Below are 17,633 nucleotides of genomic sequence, written 5' to 3' on the forward strand. Positions count from 1 at the left end.
ACACACACACACACACACACACACACACACACAGAGACACACACACACACACACACACACACACACACACACACACACACAGCCTGATCTCACGAAAAAAACGTAACTATTTTATGTTTGGTTAGTGGCTAATTCGTACAAATTTTAGGATTTTAAAAAGGAGGCGTGGCAACCAACCCCACCCCTAAACCCAACCACCATTGGTTGATGAGCAAATTGTACTACACTGTATGAATGGAATTGTACGCATTCATACAAATTAGCTACTAAATCAAAAAGTAACGAATTGACGTAAGATTGCGTTGATATACAAACACACACACATATATGTGTGTGTTTCTGTGAGTGTGCAATTATATAGTAAACAATAAATATGATAAATGCAAACTTTTAATTTGGAAGCAATTAAATGTGACTAATCGTTTGACAGCACTAGTTTCAACAAGTCTTGAAAAACCTCCTTGATTCATATGTATTCACATAGCATTTGAGAACCTTCAAAGTTTTTGTTTCTACTGACGTTCAATGAAAGAATGGAAAACTATCAGGTTTTATCAAAAACATCTTCATTTGTGTTTCAGGTTTCACTGCGATTTTCACTTTTAACGTGAACTGACCCTTTAAGCACTATGTGTGCTTCCAGAGTCAGTTTACACATAGGATAAAATCTAATAATGCTCTCTGTACCTCTCACATACAGTTTTTAAGTGCGCCTCAGCAATCATAAGGTCTTAAGGTTTTGAAAGTGCTGTTGAGGGAGTGGTGGATGATAGGAGGTGAAGTCAGAAACGCTGTTGTGTTCGGATATGACTGTCAGCAGAAGCTCCTCTTCTTCGCGTGCAGACACTCACAGTCTCACACTGCTGCTTCTACAGGAATGAGAACAGAGAGAGAAAGGACATAAATATGAGATATGAGCAGGTCACAAATCACTTCCCCTCAACACATGGCCAAACCCTGACAAAACATTATGAAATGTTGAATGCAGTATATTACATAATACACTTCCATATATGGAAAACTAACAATTTTTTCCTCTATATACTGTAATATATACAGTTGAAGTCAGATTTATTAGCCCCCTTTGAAATTTTTTTCCTTTTTTTAATATTTCCCAAATTATGTTTAACAGGGCAAGGAAATTTTCACAGTATATCTGATAATATTTTTTCTTATGGAGAAAGTCTTATTTGTTTTATTTCGGCTAGAATAAAAGCAGTTTTTAATTTTTTAAACACCATTTTAAGGACAAAATTATTAGCCCCTTTAAGCAATTTTTTTTTCGATAGTTTACAGAACAAACCATCATTACACAATAACTTGCCTAATTACCCTAACCTACCTAGTTAACCTAATTAACCTAGTTAAGCCTTTAAATGATACTTTAGGCTGTATAGAATTGTCTTGAAAATTATCTAGTAAATTATTATTTAAGCGAGGCAGTGGCGCAGTAGTGCTGTCGCCTCACAGCAAGAAGGTCGATGGGTCGCTGGTTCGAACCTCAGTTGGCATTTCTGAGTGGAGTTTGCATGTTCTCCCTGCCTTCGCATGGGTTTCCTCCGGGTGTTCCGGTTTCCCCCACAGTCCAAAGACATGCGGTACAGGTGAATTGGGTAGGCTAAATTGTCCGTAGTGTGTGTGTATGGATGTTTCCCAGAGATGGGTTGCGGCTGGAAGGGCATCCGCTGTGTAAAAACTTGCTGGATAAGTTTGCGGATCATTCCGCTGTGGCGATCCCGGATTAATAAAGGGACTAAGCCGACAAGAAAATGAATGAATGAATGAAATTATTATTTACTGTCATCATGGCAAAGATAAAATACAACAGTTATAAGAGATGAGTTATTAAAACTATTTTGTTTAGAAATGTGCTGAAAAAAATCTGCTCTCCGTTAAACAGAAATAAACAATCAAAAATAAACAGGGGGGGCTAATAATACGGGTGGGTAATAATTCTGACTCCAACTGTACCTTGGTCAAAATGATACTTTATAAGTTTACAGAATGTTAATATCACGACAATATTATGGACTGAAAATCCTCCACTTCCACACAGCTCTAAGGTCCGCTGTAGATTCTGCTCTCTAAATCACTGTCTATCTCCCCTGCTTCTGTGTTTGTCTTGCTGCTGTGAAAATCAGCACGTATAGGTAATGAAACTGCTCTTTTCATGCAAACCCTTTCCTCTTTTGCTACTCGACACTACCACCTAAACAAAGCTGGACTGACCCACTTTCCCGACTTTTTTCAAACTATGGTGCAAATTTACAAACGTTACAAATAGAAATATTCATAAACGAACACACTGCATATCATGTCAAACTGATATTTCTTCTACATAACTGTACAAACATTGCAAATGAGTCGAATATGGGATTTTGGTATCTGCATTAGAGGATAGTTTACCCAATATTGAAAATAACCTCATCATATACTCTCCGCCTTCACTTATGCCAAACCTTTTTGAGTTTCTTTATTCTGCTGAACAAAAAATAAATGTATTTAAAAAAAAAAGCTGGAAATCTGTAACCATTGACTTTCATAGCGTTTGTTTTTCCTACTATAAAAGTCAATGGTTACAGGTTTTCAGCTTTTAAGAATGTCTTCTTTTGTGTTTAGCAGAAGAAACTCATAAAGGTTTAGAATCACTTGAGGATGAGTAATAATTGAGCTAATAATCCTTTTTGAAAGGAAACTCTTTAAATACTCTTTTTGTTCATTAAAGTTGTTTATTTGTAAATAAACTTCTGTTACACTGAATGATATCTTCAACAAGTCATGCTAAAAATGCACTAGATATCACTCTGTAATGACATAGCACATTCTAACGGCTGGGTGAAAGGCTGTATTACACTATTATTGTTTTAATATTTGAAAACCCATAATCTCTTTTGACCCATATGCATGTTCCAACATGAATGTGAATGTATAGTACACTCACCGGCCACTTTATTAGGTACACCTGTCCAACTGCCCGTTAACGCAAATTTCTAATCAGCCAATCACATGGCAGCAACTCAATGCACTTAGGCCTGTCGACATGGTCAAGACGATCTGCTGTAGTTGAAACTGAGCATCAGAATGCGAAAGAAAGCTGATTTAGGTGACTTTGAATGCGGCATGGTTGTTGGTGTCGAACAAGGTGATCGGAGTATTTCAGAAAAACTACTGGGATTTTCACGTACAACCATCTCTAGGGTTTACAGAGAATGGCCTAAAAAGAGAAAATATCCAGTGTGTGGGAGTTTTGTGGGCGCAAATTCCTTGTAGATGCCAGCAGTCAGAGGAGAATGGCCAGACTGGTTCGGGCTGATAGAAAGGCAACAGTAAGTCAAATAACCACTCGTTACAACCGAGGTGTGCAGAACAGCATCTCTGAATGCACAACACATCGAACCTTGAGGCAGATGGGCTACAGCAGCAGAAGAACACACCGGGTGCCACTCATGTCAGCTAAGAAAAGGAAACTGAGGCTATAATTCGCACAGGCTCACCAAACTTTGACAATAGAAGATTGATAAAGCGTTGTCTGGTCTGATGAGTCTCCATTTCTGCTGCGACATTCGGATGGTAGGGTTAGAATTTGGCGTCAACAACATGAAAGCATGGATTCACCTTGCCTTGTATCAATGGTTTAGGCTGGTGGTGTAATGGTGGGCAGGATAATTTCATGGCACACTTTGGGCCCATTAGTATCAATTGAGCATCGTTTCAATGCCACAGCCTACCTGAATATTATTGCTGACCATGTCCATCTCTTTATGGCCACAGTGTACCGATGTTCTGATGGCTATTGCCAGCAGGATAACATGCCATTACATAAACTGCAAATTATCTCAGACTGGTTTCTTAAACATGAGTTCATTGTACTCAAATAGCTCTTCACAGTCCCCAGATCTCAATCTAATAGAGCACTTTTGGGATGTGGTGGAACAGGAGATTTGCATCATGGATGTGCAGCGGACAAATTTGCAGCAACTGCGTGACGCTATCATGTCAAAAAATCTCTGACCAAAATCTCTGAGGAATATTTCCAATATCAGAGAAAGTGTCATATTATATCAAATAGGGATGTAACAGTATCAGAATTTTACGGTACAATAATTCCTCGGTATATCGGCACGGTACGGTATTTATTGAATAATTTACAGGAAAAACAAAACTAATAAAAAGACTCGAAAAAAGTGCCAAAAGTGTTTATTTACCTTAGCACTGAACATATTAATGACATACAAATTAGCCATCTGTCTGTAAGTTTCGAAACAAGAACTTCAATTTTTCAATTTTAATTACATAAAACTATTAAACCATATAAAAAAAATAAAGTTTCAATTTAGTATTGTTGAAAACTCATCACATTCAACATTTAATCACGCACTCACTTAGATAGAGATGGGTTTTTTAAGGAAAATTATCATATAGCTATAATCTGGTAAAAGCTGGGATCTCTGGGCATGTCTCCTGCAACAGAAAAAAACCCTCTCATTTGGGACTGAGGTTTCTGGGACAGAGAGAGATGATTCAGCCAAGGTTGACAGCAGTTGGTAACGTTGTGCATTGTCTTTCCACCACTTGAGAGGACAAGCCATGAGTGAGATAGAGGTCTCTTTGCGGTACAAGTCAATGTCTGCATCAATCTGACAAGTATGCTGTGTTCTGCAGTCCCCATGACTGTTTTTAGTCGTATTCCCCGACTTATATTTCACCACAGTCTGGCAGTGCCTGCATATTGTTTTTTTCTTTGTCACCTTTTCTCCTTTTTCGTATCTTTTTAGAAAGAAACTGAAATGCTTCCACACATCCGATTTAAAACCCGCTTTAGGTTCGATCCTTTCCAGCTCTTTTTCTTCCCCGCTACTAGCAACACACTCCATTTCCGCATTACTGGATATGTAGTGACAACAGACCGCAAAGGATGATGGCCACGCCTAAGCTGATGGGAATTGTAGTTCCCGCTACCTCCTGTTCGCTTCATTCGCCTAAGCAAACTTTTCTCAGAAATACAGTTTTATTGAGTCATGCGCCTACGGTAATATTGAAAAAAATTACTATTGCGGTATGACGGTATTTACAATATTGTTACATCCCTAATATCAAATGTACATTTAATGTGGCAAAGAGTAAGCAAAATTAATTACATACATTACAGTAAAGGAAATACTTTATTCATGAATTAAATACTCACGAATGCAGGACCCAAAGCAAAGATGCCCCTCACTGTTGGGTTTCCAGCAGCTGTATCTTGCACATCTGTTAAATCAAGCAGAAGTTATCAAGTCACATGAGCTGCTAGATGTGCCAGCAAACACAGCTGTTGATGTTTTGAAAACATCAGAACAGGAAATGCACACACACAGGGCCAAATTAAAAGCTGTTCTACTAAATGTACACAGTTTAAAGTGAAGCTGACATTGCAGGCGCTGATTGAGTCTCTCGAGGGACTGCAGGATCTTCTGCTCCTCCAGCGACAGAGCGCCGATGTTGAGGGAATGTGTTCTCTGGTTCTGAGGAACCGTCGAACCAATGCAGGACTTATGGGCTTGAGGACAATCCACAACTTCATGAGCACCGTCTGATACCTCTGGGCCTGTTACAAAAAAATAGCATAAGTGTATATTTTTATACAACAAAAAATTACTATAATGTCACAATAGATTAATGGTACATTAAATAAATGAATCAAATGACCAAGAAGAAAATACATTACAGTTTAAACAAGCATATTAAGCACAGCAGAATTGTTTTAAGCTCTTTAACTTTATAATAAATGTTTTTTAATGGTTTCTGAAGGATGGTGTGACACTAAAGACTGGGGAGTAACCATGCTGTAAAATTAGGAAAAGATATCCACTTTGTAATCACAGAAACTTATTATTTAAAAAAATATATTGCAGTAAAAAAGGTTATTTATAATATATTTTATTATAGTATAAATAAAAAGATAAAGTAGTAAAAATAGTAGATAAAGCAGTAGACTTTTAAATACAAGCAAAAATTGCAAATATTATTAAAATGAATGAATAAAGGAATGGAGGAATGAATAAAAAAGAGAATAAATTTATTATTAATATTTAAAAATATATTAATTAACTAAATAAGCCATTAAACAAGCCATTTATATAATGTGTAGTCAAATGGTACTAAAATTATTATACTTTATTTGGATTCTGACAACTATGGACACTATGATCTGTCAAGGTATATGAAAAACAATTTCTCAGATTGTTTAATAATAACAGAAGTAATAACAGAACATGGTAATACTATGATTATATCACAACTTTTATTGTTGTTTTTATTCTATTATATTAGAATTTGTTTTGTTGGTTTTGTTCAGTACTTTGGTCGATGCAAAACTCAAGATTATTGTGCTATGTAAATAAACTTTACTATTACTTTACATGAGAATTTGAAATAAGGGTTTCATTTTGGTTGTTCAATGTTTCTTAAAATTATTCTGCACCTCAAATTATAAATTACATGAGATAACATAATGATTCACATGCTTAAAAATCTTTCTTGCCCGATTATGCCCTGTTGTAATTGTTATTACATTTGTAAATGTATCGGTATAACAGGGAATAGTATATTGATATACATTAATTCAATTTGCATTATAATTACCTTCACTGTCTACTGCATGACCATTTTTATTTAGATGGTGAGTTGGCACAGTGACCTGTTAAAAAAATGAATGGTTAATGAACAAAAACGATGCCAAAAGCATCATTGATTACTCAAACAAAGCTAAAATGTCATCACACACAACACACTCATACAAACACACACGCACACACTTAATTAACTAGAGCAGTGCTTCTCAATCAACCCATACAAAGCTGGAGAAGGACATTTATGCATCTAAGAGAAACATTGTGATGATTTGTTCCTGAATTAATTTTCTTCATTTAAATGATTTGTTAAAATAGAAAGTGATAGGAAGTGTTTTGTGACAGAATTATTCCATGAATCACACATTAAGGCAGGATTATGCCACCAACTACTCACATTTTTAATGCAGGGTTTCTACAGATTTAATCAAGACATATTTAAGACTTTTTAAGACCATAATGAATAAAATTTGGGCATCATAGTGGCGCAGAGGGTAGCACAATCACCTCACATCAAGAAGATAGCCGGTTCGAGCCCTGGCTGGGTCAGTTGGCATTTCTGTGTGGAGTTTGCATGTTCTCCCCGTGTTTGTGTGGGTTTCCTCCGGGTGCTCTGGTTTCCCCCATAAATCCAAAAACATGCGCTACAGGTGAATTGGGTAAGCTAAATTGTCCGTATTGTACGAGTGTGAATAAGAGTGTGTGTTTGTTTCCCAGTGATTGTTTGCAGTAGGAAGAGAACGACAGTGTAAAACATTCTGGATTAGTTGATGATTCATTCCACTGTGGCGACCTCATATAATAATAAAGGGACTAAGGTGAAAAGAAAATGAATGAATGAATGAAATTTCAGACTTACACAAGGCTAAACGCTAAAGACTTTTTAAATACCCAAAGTAAAACCTTTAAAACATTAAAAACAAATATTAGTATAAGGAAGATAATTAAACTATGTTAATAAGTAAATAGAGTTAATAAATAAATGTTTCTTAAACTTTTTGTTGAAATATATTGTTAGTGATTGGATGAGTGCTGGCCCAATTGGGTATAGCTTTACATGGACATAGGAAAATTAGCACCCATTTAAAATGAATTAAGGCTTACAACCCAATATTTGACTGGATTTACTGAATTTTTTGGTTTTCGAAATTAAGACATTTTAAGACCCCACAGATACCCTGTAGTGTCATATTTATCTGTCATTTAAAATAACACTCTGCAGCAGGAGAAATTATGTTATGCAACATGCTCCCTGTGCAATTGGCTCATCACACTGCCTTAGGTTACCAAGCTGGGGACTGATTTCAGGAGCTGTATAATATCATTGCACCTGCTGCAGCCATAGTATGGCTTAAGATTATTATGCTGGGATGAGAGTATATTTCCTATCACTTTTCATTTTACGTCAGTTTTAGTACACAATAAACCTACAAAACAGTCAAGCTTAAATAGAAAAATTATTATTGTTTTGATTGAGATGTTAATGGTCTAATCCAGTTCAATGATCTATGCTAAGGTAAGCTAAGCTAAAATTGCTTTCGATAAACCCGGATATCACCTGAATGCATTCAAAAATTGTATAACTTGACCGTTTAACCCAAAACAAGCCTTCGAAAAGTGGAGTGTTCCTTTAACATGCCACAAAAACACTAATATAATTTAATTATCGTTATACAAACAAAATCCCCAAACATATTGTGATAATATTTACTGTCAATATCCACAACGTGCATGTTCACCTGATAAGAAATGCTGGGTTTTCTCTGTGTTGCTCCTGTAGTTTGGATTCTGCTGTTTTCCACTGGAACTCGGTTCTTCACCATGTTACTCTCCATAGCCTGTCTCCTTATAGGACTTCTCACTAATTAATAGCAGAAACTCACCGATTAGCAGAACACTTTATCTCAAAGATAGGCTATTACACCAGAGTATCTAAAGCTTAACCTCTTGAGGTACGGACATAAGTAAGCTCTGTGGATTTAAAAGGATAGCTCACCCAAAAATGAAAATGTACTCACCATCAAGAGAACCCAAAGTTTCTTTAATTAGTTGAACAAAAATGAAGTTATTTTGAAGCTGAAAAACCATTGACATCCATAGTAAAAAAAAAAAACAACACTATGGAAGTCAATGGTTGCCAATTTCTAGCTTTCTTTAAAATATGTATTTCTTTTGTGCTCAACAGAAAAAAAAGTCACTCAGGTTTGGGACAAGTGAAGCGTGAGTAAATGATGACAGACTTTTCTGTTTTGGGTCAACTGTTCCTTTAAGTGAATTTAAACAACTCTAGTGAAACAATTAGCAATTTGATCACATTATGAGCTGGCAGGTGGAAATGACCTAGCTTTTTGGACACTGAATGCCCTTTGACATCATTAATTAAACAAACCTATAGAGCCTTACCATTAGAGGAAGACAAGAAAAAGCCCCCCATTCTTGAGGATCCTTTGACACCATTGATCAGACTATCACCATTGATGGTAACATGGGACAGACTGGCACAGACTTGAGGCGAAGGAGACAACGGGCCATTGTGAGCCAGAAAACTTTGAGGGTCACCTAAATCAATTCAGAAGGAGAGAGAGAGAAACACAAAAAAGACAAAAAAAGAAAGAAGACAGTTCAACTTAAAGGTCCCGAAGTATGAAAGCCACTTCTCCTGTTCTTGAGGTCTATGTCGACAAAACAACGACTTTTCCTGATGTTATAAAAAAATAATTGACCCCTGAGGAGCAACAGTCCATCATTAAATGGATCAATTTCAACCAAGTAGTAATCCCAAGTGGTGCAGCGCTGAGCTGAGGGCCAAAGAAAACACACTCTATTGATCCAACACCAAAAAACACTTTTCCAAAAACTCTAGAAAAATATCCCTCTAATAGCTCAAACAAAGCTGCTGAACTTGCCGACCCACAAAGGGAGCTCAGTTCTTTCAATCGACTCTGATTTGACTATATGACAAGGTGCAGGGAAAGTTCATGAGAAGCCGACCATTCATGACTGTTGGTTTTGTAATATGTGGCTGAAATGTTCCTTGTCTGTAGAAAGAAACCTACTGAAAATCTTTCTTGTCTCCACAGCAGGTAAGCAATTATTTCCGAAATGTGATGTTTGCAAAGAATAAAAAGCACAGTAATACTGAGGTAATAAATAGTTGCTAATGATATTAATATTTGCTGAAACTTGTTAAGGAGTGTTCCAACTAGGGGTGTAACGGATCTAGGCATGGGATGATAACTGTTTTCAAGATATACAGTGGTCAGGAAAAGTCAAGGTTTTAAAACCTTTGAAAACATTTTCTGTTTTACCGTTCCTACGGTATATGTAAAATACTTTTTTGGTTATGCTTTAGGACAACAATATCTCTCCAGCAGAAAGATATCCAAAGGAGCCATTTTAAATTGTAAAAAAAAAACGTTTTTTGCAACTAACAAATACAACAGAAGTCAATGATTCATTTGAATTATTTAGCCTGACATGTTACTGTTCCACAATATTTAAAACTTTCTCAAATGAAAATGTATTGTGTTCAAAGGGGAAAAAAGTTTTTGTTTTTTACACAGACATATAAAAAGAATATATTTTAGAGCGGTAATCACAATACTGCGAAATAAATAAAATATATTGGCTGCATTTAAAATCTGCATTGTTGTACTGCATTTGAATTGTAATTTACAACTCAACAAATAGAAAAGTACGTTATGAATGTGAGTGGTATGAATGAAGCTCGGTTGTACTACATCCGCCGTTTTATCATGTTCACGGGAAACACCAGCTTCACTCCCATTCATGATTTCTCTCGTGGTGCATCATGAGATAGCGTAGCGTCCATCAGATGCGCACTTCAAATCCCGTCGGAAGTAGTAGGTCATCTGGTACTTATCGCATCCTGTTTTTCGATTTCTTTGAATTCGGACATATAACTCAGCTTTCATACTGTTTTTAGCGCACTATATAGAATATAAGTATGCAATTTCGGACGCAGTCGTTGTGTTCAAAGTAGTAAAAAGTTCTTGTTTTTTACCCAGACATTTAAAAAGAATATATTTTAGAGCAGTAATCACAATATAGTGATATTTTTATCCAAGGTTATCATACGGTTAGAATCTTACAAGCCATGCCTAGAAAGTATCACAAGAAAATGAAAGATTGATTCACTTTTCTTTGCTAAACAATTATAGTAACTTTACTAAGGATTCAGTGTATTTTTAATTCATACAGTGAAGAAAAAAATTAAATAAGATTAGATTGCTTGATTCAATTTCTTTAAAGCTATTATTTTTATTATTTATTGCCACATAAGCAACATAGGCCATTTCATGGCAAGTTAAATATAGATAAAAACATATTAGCTATTATGTATTTTTGTTTAATTTATTTGCATCTTTTTCTATTTTATTTATTCTATTGTTTGTAATTTCCTTTTATGCTATTAACAGACTGTTTCAACTGTTTAAAAGGTTGCTCAACTTGGTGTTAGTAGAGAAATGCAGAGTTTGGGATTTATCTTTACCGTCTTTAGTGGCGAGAGCACTTCGAACTCCATGCCAAAGAAGTGCAATCTCTTCATCTGTTGGAGTCCGGTCCAAACAGATCCCATTCTCTCCACACCTGCGCCTGCCACTGTCTGCAAGGGCATCTGGAGGGGAGAGAGAACAGACGCCCGCCTCGTGGCCGTAGGTATAGCAAAGTGGCGCTGGAGCACAGATACCATCTGTTCTGAGGACAGGCGGAGAAACTACATTCTGGAGATCTGGAGCATCTTTGTACATTGTCTGTACACCTTCATCGGCCTTGGAAATGTACACGGGACACTCAGCTAGGTCAACCTCCGCCACTTCAGGTTTTGGAGGGGGGCGAGGTACCAAACTTTTCCCTTGGGTCTTGGCCACATGTTGTGCTTCTCTGGCAGATTGGGGCCTGATGATAGTGCCCTTCCTGGCCCGGGAGGTAACGGGACACGAGGAGACTCTGGCTGAGCGCACTCTCCGGGGAGTCCTTGGGCCCCCAATGCAGAGGGATCTTTTTTGAGAGGTGGGCTCCTTGATATGCTCCTGTGCACGGCTTTCTTGGGGCCCTACATCTGCCCAGGCATGTCTAGTGGATTGGGGCCCAGCAGGGACAGCAGAGGTCTTACTGGAGATGTTCTTTGATACCCCTGTGAGTAAATTCACATGGTCCGAGTGATCTGCAGAAAGCTGTTTATGGGTTTGTTGAGGCAGGTTAGCATGTCTGTTGGGGTCGCCAAACACTCGTTCCTCCCCCTCAACTCTATGTACTTCATCAAACCAACGCAGTTTCTTCTTAATATTTCGTTTTTTCTCAGGCTCATTGAGTTTTGCCCTTGCCAGCTCTACGCTGTCCCGGATTAAAATGGCCACTTCCTTGGTGAAAAGCAAATGGCTAGGGGTGTACGTGAATTTGACGTTTGCGGATTTGGATTTTAAATGGTTTTTAAGAATTCCTTTCAAGAATCTGACGTTATTTGGCGGACAATGGGTCACAGGGTCTGCAGGTGTTCTGTTAGGTTCCTCTGTGCCTGTGGAAGACTTCAACATTCCGGCTTTTGCCAATTTGGTGACATCCGTTTCATTTTTAGGATCTATGCCTATAGCTTCCTCTATGCACAGTGGTTTGGATTCTGCTTTGAGCCTGGGGGCTTCATCTACATATGGTTTGTGTTTTTGCAACTGTGAAGAACTCAATGCTTCTGTTTGTTGTATGTTTGGGGAACTCAGGTCAGTCTGATATGTTATGCTAAGACGGGCATTTGAGCTTGAAAAGGCTTCAATTGGACTGTTGCTGTGTTTGCATCTGCCCGTTGGAAGACTGGTCTGCATTACTGATGAATGTTTAGCATACTTCTCCTCGAGGGCTCTTGTCTGCTGTTGGGATTCTGACTTTAAGTCTTTAGTCAGACTTGAGAATTCCAGGGGTGTGGTATCTGGCAAGGCTTGTGTTTTGCAGTGGGCAACCGCAGTTCCTTTGTCTTTCAAAATGTTCCCTTGAGCGTTCCTGTCATTATCGTGAGTCATATGTTCTGAATTAGCCACTAAGTCCTGCTGAGTCAATTCTTTTTGGCAACCATGGGCGTCGAAAGCCTGTGATTGGTCCTTCAAGTTGTCAAATCTGTGTTGCGTGAGATTTTGGAGATTCCGGCTTTTCTCTGCTGACTCATGATACCTTAGTGAATGTGAGTTAACAGTGAGATCACTTTCCTTGTTTAAAATCTCCTCCAGGAAACTCTTAGCTATAGAAGAGGTAGGGTGAGATGGTCTCAATGGTGATGGAAGACAGTTGGATTCTTGAAGCTTAGGGTTATCCAATGGATTGTAGAAAGACTGGGCACAGGTGGTGCTTTGCTGTGAGCTACAAACGGGTGGAGTGTCATGGCTCTTCTGAGGGTCTCCGTTCTCTAAGCTGTCCAGACTAGACAGACTCTCTGTCTCACTACGTGGGGTATCAAGATACTCCTGAAAATCAATACGAAAAAAAAAAAAACATTAGAGCACTTATGCACTGATATTGACAGACTGAGTGCTTTTTAGAGATCATGTTGCATTCAAGCTGCAGAGGGATGGAAAATAACACATAGTCAGTTAATCTTTAACTGTAAGGGAAATAATGTCCGTTCCAGCAACAACTTTTTACAATGAATAGAAAGACAGATCAATGGGGTCGATAAGACTTTTAATGTATATGATAGATATGTTTTATGCTTACCAAGGGTGCATCTGTTTAACTAGATATACGCTAAAACAATAAAATTGTATAAAGTAAAATATGTTCTTATTTTAATATTTAAAAATTGAAATCCATTCTCATCATTTCATTTGACATGTTGTTTTCCCATATATATATATATATATATATATATACATACACACACACACACACACACACACACACACACGCACACACGCACCCACACACACACGCACGCACACAGTTGACATCAAATTTATTACCCCCTCTTTGAATTATATTTTAATATTTTCCAAACAATGTTTAACAGAGCAAAGAAATTTTTACAGTATGTCTGATAATATTTTTTCTTCTAGAGAAAGTCTTATTTGTTTTATTTCAGCTAGAATAAAAGCAGTGTTTAATAATAAAAAAAAAATTTATGGTCAAAATTATTATCCCCTTTAAGCTACATTTTTTTCTATAGTTTACAGAACAAACCATCGTTATACAATAACTTGCCTAATTAACCTAACCTGCCTAGTTAACCTAATTAACCTAGTTATTGAATAAATAAGCCTTTAAATGTCACTTTAAGCTATATAGAAGTGTCTTGAAAAATAACTAGTCAAATATTAATTACTGTCATCTTGGCAAAGATAAAATAAATCAGTTTTTAGAGATGAGTTATTAAAAGTATTATGTTTAGAAATGTGTTGAAAAAATCTTCTTTTCGTTAAACAGAAATTGGTAAAAAAAAAAAAACGGGGGTAATAATTCAGGGGGGTTAATAATTCTGACTTCAACTGTATATATGAACTAAAGCTAATATATTTGATCATTCATGAACATATTTGTAAATTCAATGGTTAAAAAAAAAATAAATTTAATGTATCTCTTTTTTTTTTTCAATATTTTAAAATATACACTACCGGTGAAAAGTATGGGGTCATTTTTTTCAATTATTATTATGTTCATCGAGGGAGCATTTGTTAAATGTAAAAAATGTTGAATTGTTAAATATTTATTAAAAGTTTAAATAACTGCTTTCTTATTGTACATAATTTCAAATATAGTTTCAAATGAAACTCCAGTCATTATTGTTTTTATTACTATTACCATTAATAATAACAATATTAATAATGATAAAAATAACTCATAATAATGGGCATCATGGTGGCGCAGAAGGTAGTACCCTATCCTATAAATAGGGCTGGATAAGTTGGTGATTCACTCTGCTGTGGCTACCCCAGATAAATAAAGGGACTAAGCCGAAAATAAATGAATGAATGAATAAATAATCATAATAATTAATTTTAGAGTGATACTGACCCCAAACTTTGGACCGGTAGTGTATTTTGAATGTGAAATCCAAACAAAAATTTGTATATTATATGTAATTTGCATATATTGCCATATATCAGATTTCTATACAGATTGGGGCTGATTAAGCTATTATTTTTATAACTGTGTTTAAAGCTTATTATTTTTGTGGAAACTATTTTTTTTCAGAATTAACAAATGAAAAGACAGTTAATCGACAAAAATAATCAGAATTTATTTGAAATATAAATTATTTGTAAATTTATCAATTAAATTGCTTGAAATTTTTTTTTAAAACCTCAAATATACAAAATATGACAAAATAAAATAAAATAGAAAACTGGAATAAAAGCTAATATATTATATTTTTCTACATTTTACATACAGCAAGGACAAATCTACATTTATGCAGGAGGAACGAAGTCTTAAGGATTTATAATTTTGCATCTGCACCAGAAAGCCTCAGCAATATATAATACAAAATATAATAGCTAACCGAATTTCCAGAAGGAAAACCAATGACAGCCAGAGCACAATGGTCACGGGCATCGAAGGGTATTTCATAAGTCTGACGACATTTGTGCACAGGATAGAACACATTTCCAAGAAGACCTGAGCCAAAGATCTATCCTATAAATAGGGTTATTACTCTGTGCATCCTGCTCTGTTCACAGTTCACTGTATTAAATTATGTGTTGGCTACAAGCCAGAGCAGGTAACATTCCAGCTGGAAGAGGACATAAACTAAGTGTGTGAGAGTGAAAGAATGTTTGTTTGAGGTAAAGATCGCGGAATGTGTATCTGTGTTTTTAATATGCGTTTGTGTGATCTCATCTCTTTAAACACCTCAGTTTGTTCAGAAGATGCAGCAGCGTGTTGTGGCAGGAGGAGCCTTGGGCTAAAATTACAATGTCTTTTTCACCCCTCCCCCAACAGTTGGATTTGAATCTTAAAACCTACACAAACTCCTTAAGCAAATTTGTAAAAAAGGCTTCTTTCATCATACACAATCACGGCCCAGTGAATCACTTGCACCAGGAAGCTGATCACAATTAGACTGTAAATCACCTATAAAAATTAGAAATATTCCTTATATTGTATTCATGATCACAGAATGTAATCATCCCTTTAATAATGTTTTATTCATCTTGAGCACTGAACACCTGGTTGGCTGTATCATTCCGGAACTGTTAATTTCTGCAATATGGATATAGCTTCAAGGTTCTTTCATGAACACAAGAACTTTATTGTTAAAGTACTATTAATTTAAATCAAGCACTTTTGTAATTCGTATCACAGCAAACGCAGCATCATGAAAGTTCTTACTGTATTTACCATTTCACTTACCCGTAGGGCTCTATTTTACTGATCTAGGTGCAAAGTCTAAAGCGCATGGCGCAAAAGCATTAAGGGTGTGTCCGAATCCACTTTTGCTATTTTAAGGACGTAAAAATACACTCTGTGTACTCTGTGCCCCGGCGCATGGTCTAACAGGGTTGTGCTTATTCACTTATTGAGTTATATGTGTGTTTTGAGCATACCGTGCATTAAACCAATCAGAGTCTCATCTCCCATTCCCTTTAAGAGTCAGTTGCATCACACCATGGTGCATTTGTTATTTACATGGTGACTTTGATAGTGGAAAAACTGAAAGCTTCACTAGCGAGAAAACAATTAAGCAGACCATCTGCGCGAAGATAAAGAATGAGCTTCCCCCATTCGGCCTCTTTACTTTCTCATCTTTACTTTAACGAATAAAAGAACAATGTTGTACGCACTCCACAGACATCCATCAGCCTATTTATTTAATTTAGTTTGTTAAGCGCAAGGATTTGCTTCAAAACTATTTCTAAATTCAGTTCTAATTTCCATGCCCCCCATATGGTGATGCATACATCTCTAAAACCCGACAGGAGGACAAATCTAAACTTGTTTTTATTAAAAGAAATATAAATATGCATACAATAAATACTACTACTACTAATAATAATATTATACAAAAGCAAACTGTCATGAATAAAAAAGTAATAGAAAGTATAAATTTTGTAATATTTTAATCCTTTAATTCTTTTTCATTTGTAAACTTATTTGCGTATTGCTGTATATCCTGTATGTATTAAGCAATACATACAATATTAAGCAATATGTATGTGTTTGAGGCGCACAATAGCACAAGTTTACAAAGTGACGCAAATGGATTTATTATTTAAACAACGTATTGCAAAGTGGGAAAATTAGTGTTACGCTGGTCTGAAAATAGCAACACATCGTGGCAAACACGTCTTGCGCCTTATTGCGCCGGGTGTATGATAGGGCCCTTATTATTTACATTAAAAATGTCAGAGTTCATTTTCAATGAATTTTAATAAATTAGTTGAATTCAATACTGATAATATTCAGATGCGGTTTCTAAAATCTAAAAAAAATGTGCATTATTGTTGCATTACTATTAATTAAAGATTTTTAAATGAAGAATTTCTTCCTTTTTTTGTTCTGTTTTTGACATCAGAACAAGACAATTGTTGAAATAACACCATAATCTTTTTTATTACAATTCTAATTCAAGCACTTTCATGTTTGTTTTTAAGAACTTTCCAGGCTTATTTATTATTTTTAATTGTAAAGTATAAAACTGCTTTGAAATAATAAATGATATACAAACTAACTTGAATTAAACTGAATCGAATTACAATTATGCACTGTTAAAAATTTCATTTCAAAATGACATATTTCTAAATAATTCACAAAATTCATACATTAATTTTCCTTCAGTTTGGTCTTTGATTTATCAGAGGTTGCCACAGCAGAATGAACCGACAACTCCTGGCGTATGTTTTATGCAGCAGATGCCTTTCCAGCAACAATCCAGTACTGGGAAACACCAATACACACTCACATTAACACTTTGATTACACAAAGACCAATTTTAGTTAATCCAATTCACCCACAGCATCTGTCTTTGGACTGTGGGGGAAACCGTAGCACCTGGAGGAAACCCATGCCAACACGGGGATA

At 36.1% G+C, this 17,633-nt stretch overlaps 2 protein-coding genes across 16 annotated transcripts in view; both read right to left on the minus strand.

The window, feature by feature from the left end:
• The window catches only part of yap1 (Yes1 associated transcriptional regulator), a 376,699-nt gene that overhangs the window by 101,717 nt on the left and 257,349 nt on the right, over positions 1-17,633 (minus strand). The gene's annotated exons all lie outside the window — the stretch shown is intronic.
• Positions 1-17,633, minus strand: part of cep126 (centrosomal protein 126) — a 29,078-nt gene that overhangs the window by 1,289 nt on the left and 10,156 nt on the right. For 6 of the 15 annotated variants that reach the window (XM_087293325.1, XM_087293326.1, XM_087293324.1 and 3 more), the window contains 7 exons: positions 11,125-13,084; positions 9,015-9,170; positions 8,351-8,472; positions 6,625-6,679; positions 5,411-5,587; positions 5,186-5,250; positions 291-869 (listed from right to left, as the gene is read on the minus strand). In XM_087293325.1, coding sequence (XP_087149451.1) covers positions 783-869; positions 5,186-5,250; positions 5,411-5,587; positions 6,625-6,679; positions 8,351-8,472; positions 9,015-9,170; positions 11,125-12,646 — 2,184 coding nt within the window. In that variant the 5' untranslated portion in view covers positions 12,647-13,084 and the 3' untranslated portion in view covers positions 291-782. Of the gene's footprint in view, positions 1-290; positions 870-5,185; positions 5,251-5,410; positions 5,588-6,624; positions 6,680-8,350; positions 8,473-9,014; positions 9,171-11,124; positions 13,085-17,633 lie in introns of those variants that run through there. The other 9 variants (XR_015515136.1, XR_015515134.1, XR_015515131.1 and 6 more) reach the window with 2 other exon arrangements.

The sequence above is a fragment of the Danio rerio genome, chromosome 18 (assembly GCF_052040795.2).
Source record: "Danio rerio strain M-AB ecotype USA chromosome 18, GRCz13ab, whole genome shotgun sequence".
NCBI lineage: Eukaryota > Metazoa > Chordata > Actinopteri > Cypriniformes > Danionidae > Danio > Danio rerio.